Here is a 15,816-nt window from a genome sequence, read left to right as displayed (position 1 = left end):
CTAAGCGCTTGGGAAGTACAAACTGGCAACACATAGAGACAGTCCCTACCCAACAGTGGGCTCACAGTCTAAAAGATTAAATTAATGATGGCATTGATTAAGCGCTTACTATGTGCAGCTTCTTACCCTGCTTCTAGACCGGGAGCCCACTGTTGGGGAGGGACCGCCCCTATATGTTGCCAACTTGGCCTTCCCAAGCGCTTAGCACAGTGCTCTGCACACGGTAAGCGCTCAATAAATACGATTGAATGAATGACTGAGAAGACTGTGAGCCCACTGTTGGGTAGGGACTGTCTCTATATGTTGCCAACTTGGACTTCCCAAGCGCTTAGTACAGTGCTCTGCACATAGTAAGCGCTCAATAAATACGATTGATGATGATGATGAAGAGTCGCTGCTCATCGGGGACGCCTCTTAAGGGAGCTCACTCTAACTAGGGACCCAAAGGTCACCAGAGAATAATAATAATAATGATGATGGCATTTACTAAGCGCTTACTATGTGCAAAGCGCCGTTCCAAGCGCTGGGGAGGTTACAAGGTGATGAGGTTGGCCCACGGGGGGCTCACGGTCTTCATCCCCATTTTACAGACGAGGTCACCGAGGCCCAGAGAGTTTGGTTTTGTTCTCTGTCTCCCCCTTTTAGACCGTGAGCCCGCCGTTGGGTAGGGACTGTCTCTATATGTTGCCAATTTGTACTTCCCAAGCGCTTAGTACAGTGCTCTGCACACAGTAAGCGCTCAATAAATACAATTGATGATGATGAATAATAATAATGATGGCATTTGTTAAGCGCTTACTATGTGCAAAGCGCTGTTCTAAGCACTGGGGAGGTTACAAGGTGATGAGGTTGTCCCACGGGGGGCTCACAGTCTTCATCCCCATTTTACAGACGAGAGAACCGAGGCCCAGAGAAGAATAATAATAATGATGATGGCATTTGTTAAGCGCTTACTATGTGCAAAGCACTGTTCTAAGCGCTGGGGAGGTTACAAGGTGATGAAGTTGTCCCACGGGGGGCTCACAGTCTTCATCCCCATTTTACAGACGAGGGAACCGAGGCCCAGAGAAGAATAATAATAATGATGATGGCATTTGTTAAGCGCTTACTATGTGCCAAGCACTGTTCTAAGCGCTGGGGAGGTTACAAGGTGATGAAGTTGTCCCATGGGGGGCTCACAGTCTTCATCCCCATTTTACAGATGAGGGAACCGAGGCCCAGAGAACAATAATAACAATAGTAATGGCATTTGTTAAGTGCTTACTATGTGCAAAGCGCTGTTCTAAGCACTGGGGAGGTTACAAGGTGATGAGGTTGTCCCACGGGGGGCTCACAGTCTTCATCCCCATTTTACAGACGAGGGAACCGAGGCCCAGAGAAGAATAATAATAATGATGATGGCATTTGTTAAGCGCTTACTATGTGCCAAGCACTGTTCTAAGAGCTGGGGAGGTTACAAGATGATGAGGTTGTCCCACGGGGGGCTCACAGTCTTCATCCCCATTTTACAGATGAGGGAACCGAGGCTCAGAGAATAATAATAATAATAATAATAATGGCATTTGTTAAGTGCTTACTATGTGCCAAGCACTGTTCTAAGCACTGGGGAGGTTACAAGGTGATGAGGTTGTCCCACGGGGGGCTCACAGTCTTCATCCCCATTTTACAGACGAGGGAACCGAGGCCCAGAGAAGAATAATAATAATGATGATGGCATTTGTTAAGCGCTTACTATGTGCCAAGCACTGTTCTAAGCACTGGGGAGGTTACAAGGTGATGAGGTTGTCCCACGGGGGGCCCACAGTCTTCATCCCCATTTTACAGATGAGGGAACCGAGGCCCAGAGAATAATAATAATGATGGCATTTGTTAAGTGCTTACTATGTGCAAAGCACTGTTCTAAGCGCTGGGGAAGTTACAAGGTGATGAGGTTGTCCCACGGGGGGCTCACAGTCTTCATCCCCATTTTACAGATGAGGGAACCGAGGCCCAGAGAACAATAATAACAATAGTAATGGCATTTGTTAAGTGCTTACTATGTGCAAAGCGCTGTTCTAAGCACTGGGGAGGTTACAAGGTGATGAGGTTGTCCCACGGGGGGCTCACAGTCTTCATCCCCATTTTACAGACGAGGGAACAGAGGCCCAGAGAAGAATAATAATAATGATGATGGCATTTGTTAAGCGCTTACTATGTGCAAAGCACTGTTCTAAGCGCTGGGGAGGTTACAAGGTGATGAGGTTGTCCCATGGGGGGCTCACAGTCTTCATTCCCATTTTACAGACGAGGGAACCGAGGCCCAGAGAAGAATAATAATAATGATGATGGCATTTGTTAAGCGCTTACTATGTGCCAAGCACTGTTCTAAGCACTGGGGAGGTTACAAGGTGATGAGGTTGTCCCACGGGGGGCCCACAGTCTTCATCCCCATTTTACAGATGAGGGAACCGAGGCCCAGAGAATAATAATAATGATGGCATTTGTTAAGTGCTTACTATGTGCAAAGCACTGTTCTAAGCGCTGGGGAAGTTACAAGGTGATGAGGTTGTCCCACGGGGGGCTCACAGTCTTCATCCCCATTTTACAGATGAGGGAACCGAGGCCCAGAGAACAATAATAACAATAGTAATGGCATTTGTTAAGTGCTTACTATGTGCAAAGCGCTGTTCTAAGCACTGGGGAGGTTACAAGGTGATGAGGTTGTCCCACGGGGGGCTCACAGTCTTCATCCCCATTTTACAGACGAGGGAACCGAGGCCCAGAGAAGAATAATAATAATGATGATGGCATTTGTTAAGCGCTTACTATGTGCCAAGCACTGTTCTAAGAGCTGGGGAGGTTACAAGATGATGAGGTTGTCCCACGGGGGGCTCACAGTCTTCATCCCCATTTTACAGATGAGGGAACCGAGGCTCAGAGAATAATAATAATAATAATAATAATGGCATTTGTTAAGTGCTTACTATGTGCCAAGCACTGTTCTAAGCACTGGGGAGGTTACAAGGTGATGAGGTTGTCCCACGGGGGGCTCACAGTCTTCATCCCCATTTTACAGACGAGGGAACCGAGGCCCAGAGAAGAATAATAATAATGATGATGGCATTTGTTAAGCGCTTACTATGTGCCAAGCACTGTTCTAAGAGCTGGGGAGGTTACAAGATGATGAGGTTGTCCCACGGGGGGCTCACAGTCTTCATCCCCATTTTACAGATGAGGGAACCGAGGCTCAGAGAATAATAATAATAATAATAATAATGGCATTTGTTAAGTGCTTACTATGTGCCAAGCACTGTTCTAAGCACTGGGGAGGTTACAAGGTGATGAGGTTGTCCCATGGGGGGCTCACAGTCTTCATCCCCATTTTACAGATGAGGGAACCGAGGCCCAGTGAATAATAATAATAATGAGGGCATTTGTTAAGCGCTTACTATGTGCGAAGCACGGTTCTAAGCACTGGGGAGGTTACAAGGTGATGAGGTTGTCCCACGGGGGGCTCACAGTCTTCATCCCCATTTTACAGATGAGGGAACTGAGGCCCAGAGAATAATAATAATAATGATGATGGCATTTGTTAAGTGCTTACTATGTGCAAAGCAGTGGGGAGGTTACAAGGTGATGAGATTGGCCCACGGGGGGCTCACAGTCTTCATCCCCATTTAACAGACGAGGGAACTGAGGCCTAGATAATAATAATAACAATGGCATTTGTTAAGCGTGCAAAACAGTGTTCTAAGCACTGGGGAGGTTACAAGGTGATGAGGTGGTCCCACGGGGGGCTCACAGTCTTCATCCCCATTTGACAGACGAGGGAACTTAAGTGATCTGCCCAAAGGTGATCAGGTTGTCCCAGCGCTTCGTCCAGCGCTCTGCACACAGTGAGCGCCCCATCGATACGATGGACTGACCGACCGAATGAATGGTCACCAGGAAGCCCCATTTTCCGGGGGGAACCACGGCTCATCAGGGGCCAGTGGTTGAGCGGGCCCCGAAGCCCGTCGTGGCGTCCCACCCCCGGTTCCGATCCCTGGCTCCTGGACCAGAAGGTCAGAAGAGGGTGGGGAATCAATCAATCAATCAATCAATCAATCAATCAATCATATTTTTTGAGCGCTTACTGTGTGCAGAGCACTGGACTAAGCGCTTGGGAAGTCCAAGTTGGCAACATATAGAGACGGTCCCTACCTAACAGTGGGCTCACAGTCTAAACATATGTATATATGTTTGTCCATATTTATTACTCTATTTTACTTGTCCATATCTATTCTATTTTTTTTATTTTGTCAGTATGTTTGGTTTTGTTCTCCGTCTCCCCCTTTTAGACTGTGAGCCCACTGTTGGGTAGGGACTGTCTCTAGAGGTTGCCAACTTGGACTTCCCAAGCGCTTAGTACAGTGCTCTGCACACAGTAAGCGCTCAATAAGTACGATTGATGATGATGATGATGATGTATTACTCTATTTATTTTACTTGCACATATCTATTCTATTTATTTTATTTTGTTAGTATGTTTGGTTTTGTTCACCGTCTCCCCCTTCTAGACTGTGAGCCCCACTGTTGGGTAGGGACCATCTCTCGATGTTGCCAACTTGTACTTCCCAAGTGCTTAGTACAGTGCTCTGCACACAGTAAGTGCTCAATAAATGCGATTGATGATGATTTATTACTCTATTTTACTTGTACATATCTATTCTATTTATTTTATTTTGTCAGTATGTTTGGTTTTGTTCTCCGTCTCCCCCTTTTAGACTGTGAGCCCACTGTTGGGTAGGGACCGTCTCTAGATGTTGCCAACTTGGACTTCCCAAGCGCTTCGTCCAGTGCTCTGCACACAGTAAGCGCTCAATAAATGCGATTGATGATGATGATGATTTATTACTCTATTTATTTTACTTGTACATATCTATTTATTTTATTTTGTTAGTATGTTTGGTTTTGTTCTCCATCTCCCCCTTCTAGACTGTGAGCCCCACTGTTGGGTAGGGACCGTCTCTAGATGTTGCCAAGCGCTTCGTCCAGTGCTCTGCACACAGTAAGCGCTCAATAAATACGATTGATGATGATGCTGATTTATTACTCTATCTTGTACATATCTATTCTATTTATTTGATTTTGTCAGTATGTTTGGTTCTGTTCTCCGTCTCCCCCTTTTAGACTGTGAGCCCCACTGTTGGGTAGGGACCGTCTCTAGATGTTGCCAACTTGGACTTCCCAAGCGCTTCGTCCAGTGCTCTGCACACAGTAAGCGCTCAATAAATGCGATTGATGATGATGCTGATTTATTACTCTATTTATTTATTGATTGATTTTACTTGTACCTATCTATTCTATTTATTTTATTTTGTCAGTATGTTTGGTTCTGTTCTCCGTCTCCCCCTTCTAGACTGTGAGCCCCACTGTTGGGTAGGGACCGTCTCTAGATGTTGCCAACTTTTACTTCCCAAGCGCTTCGTCCAGTGCTCTGCACCCAGTAAGCGCTCAATAAATATGATTGATGATGGTGCTGATTTATTACTCTATTTATTTTACTTGTACATATCTATTCTATTTATTTGATTTTGTCAGTATGTTTGGTCCTGTTCTCCGTCTCCCCCTTTTAGACTGTGAGCCCCACTGTTGGGTAGGGACCGTCTCTCGATGTTGCCAACTTGCACTTCCCAAGCGCTTCGTCCAGTGCTCTGCACACAGTAAGCGCTCAATAAATATGATTGATGATGATGATGATTTATTACTCTATTTATTTTACTTGTACATATCTATTTATTTTATTTTGTTAGTATGTTTGGTTTTGTTCTCCGTCTCCCCCTTCTAGACTGTGAGCCCCACTGTTGGGTAGGGACCGTCTCTAGATGTTGCCAAGCGCTTCGTCCAGTGCTCTGCACACAGTAAGCGCTCAATAAATACGATTGATGATGATGCTGATTTATTACTCTATCTTGTCCATATCTATTCTATTTATTTGATTTTGTCAGTATGTTTGGTTCTGTTCTCCGTCTCCCCCTTTTAGACTGTGAGCCCCACTGTTGGGTAGGGCCCGTCTCTCGATGTTGCCAACTTGGGCTTCCCAAGCGCTTCGTCCGGTGCTCTGCACCCAGTAAGCGCTCAATAGATACAATTGATGGATTGATTGATTAAAAGGGGAAGTGGCCAGCTGGACCACCCGAGGACCGGTTCGCCCGGGCGGTCGGGGGGACGCAGGGAGGAGCGATGGGGGCTGTGAAGAGCGGAGGTGGGATGGTGCGGGAGGCTTGGGAGATTTCCCGGGCCCTCACTCTCCTTCCCGCTCGGCAGGCCACTCGGCTTTCTTCGACACCGGCGTGCTGGGCCCCGCGGGCCGGGCGGCCTGGCTGCGTAGTGAACCCCTCCCCGCCACCCGGACCTCCTGCCTGCGGTTCTGGTATCACATGGGCTTCCCCGACCACTTCTGTGAGTACCGTGACTCGGGGTGGGGGGACAGACGGGCCACCTCCCGTGGCCAGGCCTGGGCGGGCCGAGCCACGGCCGCTGCGGCGGAGCTCAGCTCCGTGGCGCAGTTTGGAGAACCATAATAATAATGCGATTTATTAGGCGCTTACTACCTGCCCAGCGCCGTTCTGAGCGCTGGGGAGGTTACAAGGTGCTCGGGTGGTCCCAGTCTTCACCCCCGTTTAACAGATGAGGGAACTGAGGCCCGGAGAATCAATCAATCGTATCTATTGAGCGCTTACTGTGTGCAGAGCTCTGGACTAAGCGCTTGGGAAGTACAAGTCGGCAACACAGAGAGACGGTCCCTACCCAACAGCGGGCTCACAGTCTACAAGTCTAGAAGGAGAAGTGAAGGGACCCGCCCAAAGTCACACAGCTAGCACTTCGTCCGGTGCTCTGCACACAGTAAGCGCTCAATAAGTACAATTGAATGAATGACCGTCTCTATAGGTTGCCAACTTGGACTTCCCAAGCGCTTCGTCCAGTGCTCTGCACACAGTAAGCGCTCAATAAATACGATTGAATGAATGACCATCTCTAGACGTTGCCAGATTGTACTTCCCAAGCTCTTCGTCCAGTGCTCTGCACACAGTAAGCGCTCAATAAATGCGATTGAATGAATGACCATCTCTAGACGTTGCCAACTTGTACTTCCCAAGCGCTTCGTCCAGTGCTCTGCACACCGTAAGCGCTCAATAAATGCGATTGAATGAATGACCGTCTCTAGACGGTGCCAGATTGTACTTCCCAAGCGCTTCGTCCAGTGCTCTGCACACAGTAAGCACTCAATAAATACGATTGAATGAATGACCGTCTCTAGACGTTGCCAGATTGTACTTCCCAAGCGCTTCGTCCGGTGCTCTGCACACCGTAAGCGCTCAATAAATACGATTGAATGAATGACCATCTCTAGACGTTGCCAGATTGTACTTCCCAAGCGCTTCGTCCAGTGCTCTGCACACAGTAAGCGCTCAATAAATACGATTGAATGAATGACCATCTCTATACGCTGCCAAATTGTGCTTCCCAAGCGCTTCGTCCAGTGCTCTGCACACAGTAAGCGCTCAATAAATACGATTGAATGAATGACCGTGTCTATACGCTGCCAAATTGTGCTTCCCAAGCGCTTCGTCCAGTGCTCTGCACACAGTAAGCGCTCGATAAATACGATTGAATGAATGACCGTCTCTAGATGCTGCCAGATTGTACTTCCCAAGCGCTTGGTCCAGTGCTCTGCACACAGTAAGCGCTCAATAAATATGATTGAATGAATGACCGTCTCTATAGGTTGCCAAATTGTGCTTCCCAAGCGCTTCGTCCAGTGCTCTGCACACAGTAAGCGCTCGATAAATACGATTGAATGAATGACCATCTCTAGATGCTGCCAGATTGTACTTCCCAAGCGCTTGGTCCAGTGCTCTGCACACAGTAAGCGCTCGATAAATACGATTGAATGAACGACCGTCTCTAGACGTTGCCAGATTGTACTTCCCAAGCGGTTCGTCCAGTGCTCTGCACACAATAAATATGATTTATTGATTGATTTATTGATTGATTGATTGCCCCCCCGCAGACAAGGGCCAGCTGAGGGTGCTGCTGGGAAATTCCAAGGGCCAGCTCAGCGTGTGGGGCGCGGGGGCCCGGCTCAGGCATCAGTGGCTGGAGGCCGCGGTGGAGGTGACGAGTCCGGAGGAATTCCAGGTGAGAGGGCCGGGGGGGGAGTTTGGGGGGCGGCATGGAGGGGCTCGTGCCCCAGGTGGTCCCGCTGACCGCCCCGCCGCCCCCCGATCCTGGCAGATCGTGTTTGAGGCCACGCTGGGGGGTCAACCGGTCATGGGGGCCATCGCCCTGGACGACGTCACGTACCAGGCGGGAGAAGGATGCCGCAGTCCCACGGAAGGTAAGGAGTGGCACCTGGGGGCGGCCAGGCCGGCCATCGGATGCTCCGAATGCTTCCTCCGTGCGCGGCGCCGTACTGGGGGCTGGGGCGAGGACCGCAGAGTAGGCCCCTGCCCTCGAGGAGCTTGCAGGCCGGCGAGGGGACTGGAGGAAGTGACAGGTGAGAGAAGCAGTGGATTGGAAGATGGGCCCCCAAATGCCACGGCGGGACGGGGGAGTTGGGGTGATGCTGAGTGCCAAGCGCTTAGTACAGGGTTCTGCACGCAGTGAGCGCTCAATAAATACGATTGAACGAATGAATGAGTGCCGCGGTGGGGAAGAAGGGGTAAGAAGCAGCAGGGCTCGGTGGAGAGAGCCCGGGCTTTGGAGTCAGAGGTCATCGGCTCCGCCAATTGTCAGCGGGGTGACTTGGGGCAAGTCAGCTTCTCTGGACCTCAGTGACCTCGTCTGGAAAATGGGGATGAAGACCGTGAGCCCCATGGGGGAATCTGGATTGGGTCCGACCAGAGTTGCTTGTAATAATAATAATAATAATAATAATAATGTTGGCATTTATTAAGCACTTACTCTGTGCAAAGCGCTGTTCTAAGCGCTGGGGAGGTTACAAGGTGATCAGGTTGGCCCACGGGGGGCTCACAGTCTTAATCCCCATTTTACAGATGAGGGAACTGAGGCTCAGAGAAGTGAAGTGACTTGCCCAAAGTCACACAGCGGACAGTTGGTGGAGCCGGGACTTGAACCCGTGACCTCTGACTCCAAAGCCCATGCTCTTTCCACTGAGCCACGCTGCTTGTATCTACCCCGGCGCTTAGTAATAATAATAATAATGATGATGATGATGGTATTTGTTAAGTGCTTACTATGTGCAAAGCACTGTTCTAAGCGCTGGGGAGGTTACAAGGTGATCGGGTGGTCCCACGGGGGGCTCACAGTTTTCATCCCCATTTTACAGACGAGGGAACTGAGGCCCAGAGGAGTGAAGTGACTTGCCCAAAGTCACACAGCGGACAGTTGGTGGAGCCGGGACTTGAACCCGTGACCTCTGACTCCAAAGCCCATGCTCTTTCCACTGAGCCACAGTGCTTGTATCTACCCCGGTGCTTAGTAATAATAATAATAATGATGGTATTTAAGTGCTTACTATGTGCAAAGCAGTGTTCTAAGCGCTGGGGAGGTTACAAGGTGATCGGGTGGTCCCACGGGGGGCTCACAGTTTTCATCCCCATTTTACAGATGAGGGAACTGAGGCCCAGAGAAGTGAAGTGACTTGCCCCAAATCACCCAGCTGACAGTTGGCGGAGCTGGGATTTGAACCCATGATCTCTGACTCCAAAGCCCGGGCTCTTTACAGTAACTGGCACACAGTAAGCGCTTAACAAAAACCACAGTTATGATTATTATTAGGCCCATCCATTCCTTCGTGCAATCGTATTTACTGAGCGCTTACTGTGCGCAGAGCACTGTACTAAGCGCTTGGGAAGTCCAAGTTGGCAATGTATAGAGATGGTCCCTACCCGACAGTGGGCTCACAGTCTAGAAGGGGGAGACAGAGAACAGGACAAAGCATATTAACAGAATAAAATAGATAGAATAAATATGGACAAGTAAAATAAATAAATAGAGTAATAAATCTGTACAAACATATATACATATATACAGGTGCTGTGGGGAAGGAAAGGAGGTAAATTGGGGGGATGGAGAGGGGGAGGAGAAGCTTCCAGAGAAGCAGCGTGGCTCAGTGGAAAGAGCCCGGGCTTTGGAGTCCGAGGTCATGGGTTCAAATCCCGGCTCCGCCAAACGTCAGCTGTGTGACTCCGGGCAAGCCACTTCACTTCTCTGGGCCTCAGTACCCTCATCTGTAAAATGGGGATTAAGATTGTGAGCCCCCCGTGGGCCAACCTGATCACCTCGTATCCTCCCCGGCGCTTAGAACAGTGCTTTGCACAAATACCATCATTTTTATTATTATTATCAAATTTATTGAGCGTTTACTGTGTGCAGAGCCTGGGGCAATTCAGGTTGTCCCACGGCGGGGGCTCCCGGTCTTCATCCCCATTTTCCAGGTGAGGTCAGTGAGGCCCAGAGAAGTGAAGTGGCTTGCCCAAAGTCACACAGGTAAGTGGCGGAGCCGGGATTTGAACCCATGACCTCCGACTCCCAAGGCCGGGCTCTGTGCAAAGCACAAAGTGCCTCCCCTCCACTGTGGCTTCTGGTGAACAGTGGGGCAGAGACGTTGGCTGGAACATTCCCGTTTCCATGAAGTGATGATGGTCTATTATTTTTCAATCAATCAATCAATCAATCGTATTTATTGAGCGCTCACTATGTGCAGAGCACTGTACTAAGCGCTTTCATCGTCATTAATAACTGGGGAAACCAAGTCTGGCCTCTAGAATCAGAACACTAGTGACGGTATTTGCTAAGCGCTTACTGTATGCCAGGCACTGTGCTAAGCGCTGGGTTGGATGCAAGCAAATCGGGTTGGGTACAGTCCCTGTCCCACATTCATAATAATAATAATAATGATGGTATTTGTTAAGCGCTTACTATGTGCAAAGCACTGTTCTAAGCGCTGGGGGGGATAGTGCTTCTAAGTGCTTCTCCACGCTTAAGAAGCAGCGTGGCTCAGTGGAAAGAGCCCGGGCTTTGGAGTCAGAGGTCATGGGTTCGAATCCCGGCTCCACCACGGGTCTGCTGGGTGACCCTGGGCTAGTCACTTCTCAGAGCCTCAGTTACCTCATCTGTAAAATGGGGGTGATAACTGTGAGCCCCATGCGGGACAACCTGATCACCTCGTATCCCCCCGCCCCAGTGCTTAGAACAGTGCTTTGCACATAGTAAGCGCTTAATCAATGCCATTATTATTATTATACAAGGTGATCAGGTTGTCCCACGTGGGGCTCCCAGTCTTCAGCCCCATTTTCCAGATGAGGGAACTGAGGCCCAGAGAAGTGACTTGCCCAAAGTCACACAGCTGACTAGTGGCGGGGCCGGGATTTGAACCCATGACCTCGGACTCCAAAGCCCGGGCTCTTTCCACTGAGCCATGCTGCTTCTCAATTCTCAATGAATGAATTCATTCATTCATTCAATCGTATTTATTGAGTGCTTACTGTGTGCAGAACACTGGACTGTGCGCTTGGGAAGTACATTCATTCATTCAGTCGTATTTATTGAGCGCTTATTGTGTGCAGAGCACTGGACTACGCGCTTGGGAAGCACATTCATTCATTCAATCGTACTTATTGAGCGCTTACTGTGTGCAGAGCACTGGACTACAAGCTTGGGAAGTACATTCATTCATTCAATAGTACTTATTGAGCGCTTACTGTGTGCAGAGCACTGGACTACGTGCTTGGGAAGTACATTCATTCATTCATTCAATCGTACTTATTGAGCGCTTACTGTGTGCAGAGCACTGGACTACACGCTTGGGAAGTACATTCATTCATTCATTCAGTCGTACTTATTGAGCGCTTACTGTGTGCAGAGCACTGCACTACGCGCTTGGGAAGTACATTCATTCATTCAATCGTACTTATTGAGCGCTTACTGTGTGCAGAGCACTGGACTACGCGCTTGGAAGTACATCCATTCATTCATTCAATCGTACTTATTGAGCGCTTACTGTGCGCAGAGCACTGCGCTAAGCGCTTGGGAAGTCCAAGTTGGCAACATATAGAGACGGCCCCTACCCGACAGCGGGCTCACGGTCTGAATCCCCATTTTACCGATGAGGTAAGTGAGGCACAGAGAAGTTTAGCGACTTGCCCAAGGCCACACAGCAGACTGTGGGCTCACAGAATTCCCGTCTGGTTTGCCCAACTAGTCGAATTGGGGCCTCTGCACTGGGAATTCCCAAGATGACCCCCGGTGAGGGTGGGATGGCGGCGTGGAGTGTCTCCCAACCCTCTGCCCTGGAAATAATAATAATAATAATAATAATAATAATAATGATGGCATTTATTAAGCGCTTACTATGTGCAAAGCACTGTTCTAAGCGCTGGGGAGGGTACAAGGCCATCCGTTTGTCCCACAGAGGGTTCCCAGTCTTCATCCCCATTTTCCAGGTGAGGTCACTGAGGGCCAGGGAAGTGAAGTGACTTGCCCAAAGTCACCCGGCTAAGTGGCGGAGGCGGGATTCGAACCCCTGACCTCTTTCCACTGAGCCCCGCCGCTTATCCGGTGTGGAAGGGGAGGGTTTCCAGACTGGGAATTCCCAGCCCTTGCGGGAGAGCGGGAATGGGGGAGAGGAAGAAGAGTTGGGGGCTGCCCCATGTTACTCAAGCCTCCTCCATTACGCCATGGCAGGGACTTTCCTGAGGGATCCGGATTCCCGAGCAAGAGGGAAAGCGGGATTTCGGGATTGGCGGACTCTGGGCCTCCCCGAATCCAGGAAGGAAGTCAGGGAGCTTCCCTGTTGCCTCAATCAATCAATCAAGCGCTTAGTCCAGTGCTCTGCACACAGTAAGCGCTCAATAAATACAACTGACTGAATGAATCAATCAATCGTATTTATCGAGGGCCTGCTGTGAGAGCACTGGACGAAGCCCTTAGGAGCAGGAAAAGCAGCGTGGCTCAGTGGAAAGAGCCCGGGCTTTGGAGTCAGAGGTCATGGGTTCGAATCCCGGTTCCACCAATTAGCTGTGTGACTTTGGGCAAGTCACTTCGCTTCTCTGGGCCTCAGTCCCCTCATCTGTGAAATGGGGATGAAGACTGGGAGCCCCATGTGGGACCACCTGATCGCCTTGTAACCTCCCCAGCGCTTAGAACGGTGCTTTGCACATAGTAAGCGCTTAATAAATGCCATTATTATTATTATTATTATTAATAAATAAAGTTAGTAGACACAATCCCTGACCAATGGGAGTTTACCGTCTACTATGTGCGAGCACTGTACTAAGCGTGCAATAAGTAATAATAATAATTGATGATGCATTATTATTATAATAACACATTTGTTATAATAATAATAATAATAATAATAATAATAATAATAAGCATTTGTTAAGCGCTTACTGTGTGCCAAGCACTCTTCTAAGCGCTGCGGGGGGTTGGGGGGGATACAAGTGGCTCCGCCACTTGTCAGCTGTGTGACTTTGGGCAAGTCACTTCACTTCTCTGTGCCTCAGTTCCCTCATCTGTGAAATGGGGATGAAGACTGGGAGCCCCCCGTGGGACAGCCTGATCACCTTGTAACCTCCCCAGTGCTTACAACAATGCTTTGCACATAGTAAACGCTTAATAAATGCCATCATTATTATTATTATTAAATAAAGTTAGTAGACACAATCCCTGACCAATGGGAGTTTACCGTCTACTGTGTGCGGAGCACTGTACTAAGCGTGCACTAAGTAATAATAATAATTGATGATGCATTATTATTATAATAACACATTTGTTATAATAATAATAATAAGCAATTGTTAAGCGCTTACTATGTGCCAAGCACTGTTCTAAGCGCTGCGGGGGGTGGGGGGGGGGGATACAAGTGGCTCCGCCACTTGTCAGCTGTGTGACTTTGGGCAAGTCACTTAACTTCTAATAATGTGCATCTAGCTTTATTTTTATTTATTCTGATGCCCTGACAACCGTCCACATATTTTGTTGTGTTGTCTATATTCCCTTCTAGACTGTGAGCCCGCTGTTGGGTAGGGCCCGTCTCCATATGTTGCCAACTTGTACTTCCCAGGCGCTTAGTACAGTGCTCTGCACGCAGTAAGCGCTCAATAAATACGATCGAATGAATGAATGAATGGACTTCTCTGTGCCTCAGTTGTCTCATCTGTAAAATGGGGCTGGAGACTGTGAGCCCCACGTGGGACAATCTGATCACCTTGTAACCTCCCCAGCGCTTAGAACAGTGCTTGGCACATAGTAAGTGCTTAACAAATACGATTATTAGAGAAGCAGCGTGGCTCAGTGGAAAGAGCCCGGGCTTTGGAGTCAGAGGTCATGGGTTCGAATCCCAGCTGCACCAATTGTCAGCTGTGTGACTTTGGGCAAGTCGCTTCACTTCTCTGGGCCTCAGTTCCCTCATTTGGAAAATGGGGATTAAGACTGTGAGCCCCCCGTGGGCCAACCCGATCACCTTGTAACCTCCCCAGCGCTTAGAACAGTGCTTGGCACATAGTAAGTGCTTAACAAATACGATTATTAGAGAAGCAGCGTGGCTCAGTGGAAAGAGCCCGGGCTTTGGAGTCAGAGGTCACGGGTTCGAATCCCGGCTGCGCCAATTGTCAGCTGTGAGACTTTGGGCAAGTCGCTTCACTTCTCTGGGCCTCAGTTCCCTCATCTGTCAAATGGGGATGAAGACTGTGAGCCCCCCGTGGGACAACCCGATCACCTTGTAAGCTCCCCAGCGCTTAGAACAGTGCTTGGCACCTAGTAAGCGCTTAATAAATGCCGTCATTATTATTATTATACAAGGTGATCAGGTTCAGGTTGTCACAGTCTTCATCCCATTGTCCAGATGAGGGAACTGAGGCCCTGAGGAGTTAAGTGACTTGCCCAAAGTCACCCAGCTGACAATGAGTGTTGTACTTCCCAAGCGCTTAGTCCAGTGCTCTGCACGTAGTAAGCGCTCAATAAATACGATTGAATGAATTAGTGGAGCCGGGATTAGAACTCCGCTCATGGGTTCAAATCCCGGCCCCGCCACTTGTCAGCTGTGTGACTTTTGGGCGAGTTACTTGACTTCTCTGTGCCTCAGTTCTCTCATCTGTAAAATGGGGATTAAGTCTGTGAGCCTCACGTGGGACAGCCTGATCACTTTGTATCCTCCCCAGCGCTTAGAACAGTGCTTTGCGCATAGTAAGCGCTTCATAAATGCCAACATTATTATTATTATTATTATTATTGTTGTTGTTGTTGTTGTTATTATTATTATTATTATTATTATTATTATCCCCACTCCCGTTAGGACAACGGGCGTTCGGCCCCTTGAAGTCCCTCCGGTGCCTCGGGCCGGGGCCCGCTCTGAGACCGGCGGGACTCAGGCTCCCTTCAGCCTGGGATCCAACTTGGACTTCCCAAGCGCTTAGTACAGTGCTCTGCACACAGTAAGCGCTCAATAAATGTGATTGATTGATTGATCGATTGATCCAGGGCGCCCCTGTTTGCACATATTCATTACTCTATCTATTTATTAATTTATTTTACTTGTACACATCTATTCTATTTATTTTATTTTTTTGGTCTGGTTTTGTTCTCTGTCTCCCCCTTTTAGACTGTGAGCCCACCGTTGGGTAGGGACTGTCTCTATATGTTGCCAATTTGTACTTCCCAAGCGCTCAGTACAGTGCTCTGCACACAGTAAGCGCTCAATAAATGCGATTGATTGATCGATCGATCCCGGGCGCCCCTGTTTGCACATATTCATTACTCTATTTCACTTGTACACATCTATTCTATTTATTTTATTTTGTTAGTATGTTTGGTTTTGTTCTCCGTCTC

General features: G+C 48.7%; 1 protein-coding gene across 1 annotated transcript in view; it reads left to right on the top strand.

Annotated features, from left to right (window-relative positions):
* Nucleotides 1-15,816, top strand: part of MAMDC4 (MAM domain containing 4) — an 83,459-nt gene that overhangs the window by 63,193 nt on the left and 4,450 nt on the right. Inside the window, exons 24-26 of the mRNA XM_038767722.1 lie at nt 6,289-6,423; nt 8,036-8,163; nt 8,260-8,362. Of these exons, the coding sequence (XP_038623650.1) occupies nt 6,289-6,423; nt 8,036-8,163; nt 8,260-8,362 (366 nt within the window). The remainder of the gene's footprint in view (nt 1-6,288; nt 6,424-8,035; nt 8,164-8,259; nt 8,363-15,816) is intronic.

The sequence above is a fragment of the Tachyglossus aculeatus genome, chromosome 27, assembly GCF_015852505.1.
Source record: "Tachyglossus aculeatus isolate mTacAcu1 chromosome 27, mTacAcu1.pri, whole genome shotgun sequence".
In the NCBI taxonomy this organism is placed as follows: Eukaryota; Metazoa; Chordata; class Mammalia; order Monotremata; family Tachyglossidae; genus Tachyglossus; species Tachyglossus aculeatus.
Note: the sequence above shows the minus strand (reverse complement) of the source record. Positions and strands in the feature narration are given on the sequence as shown.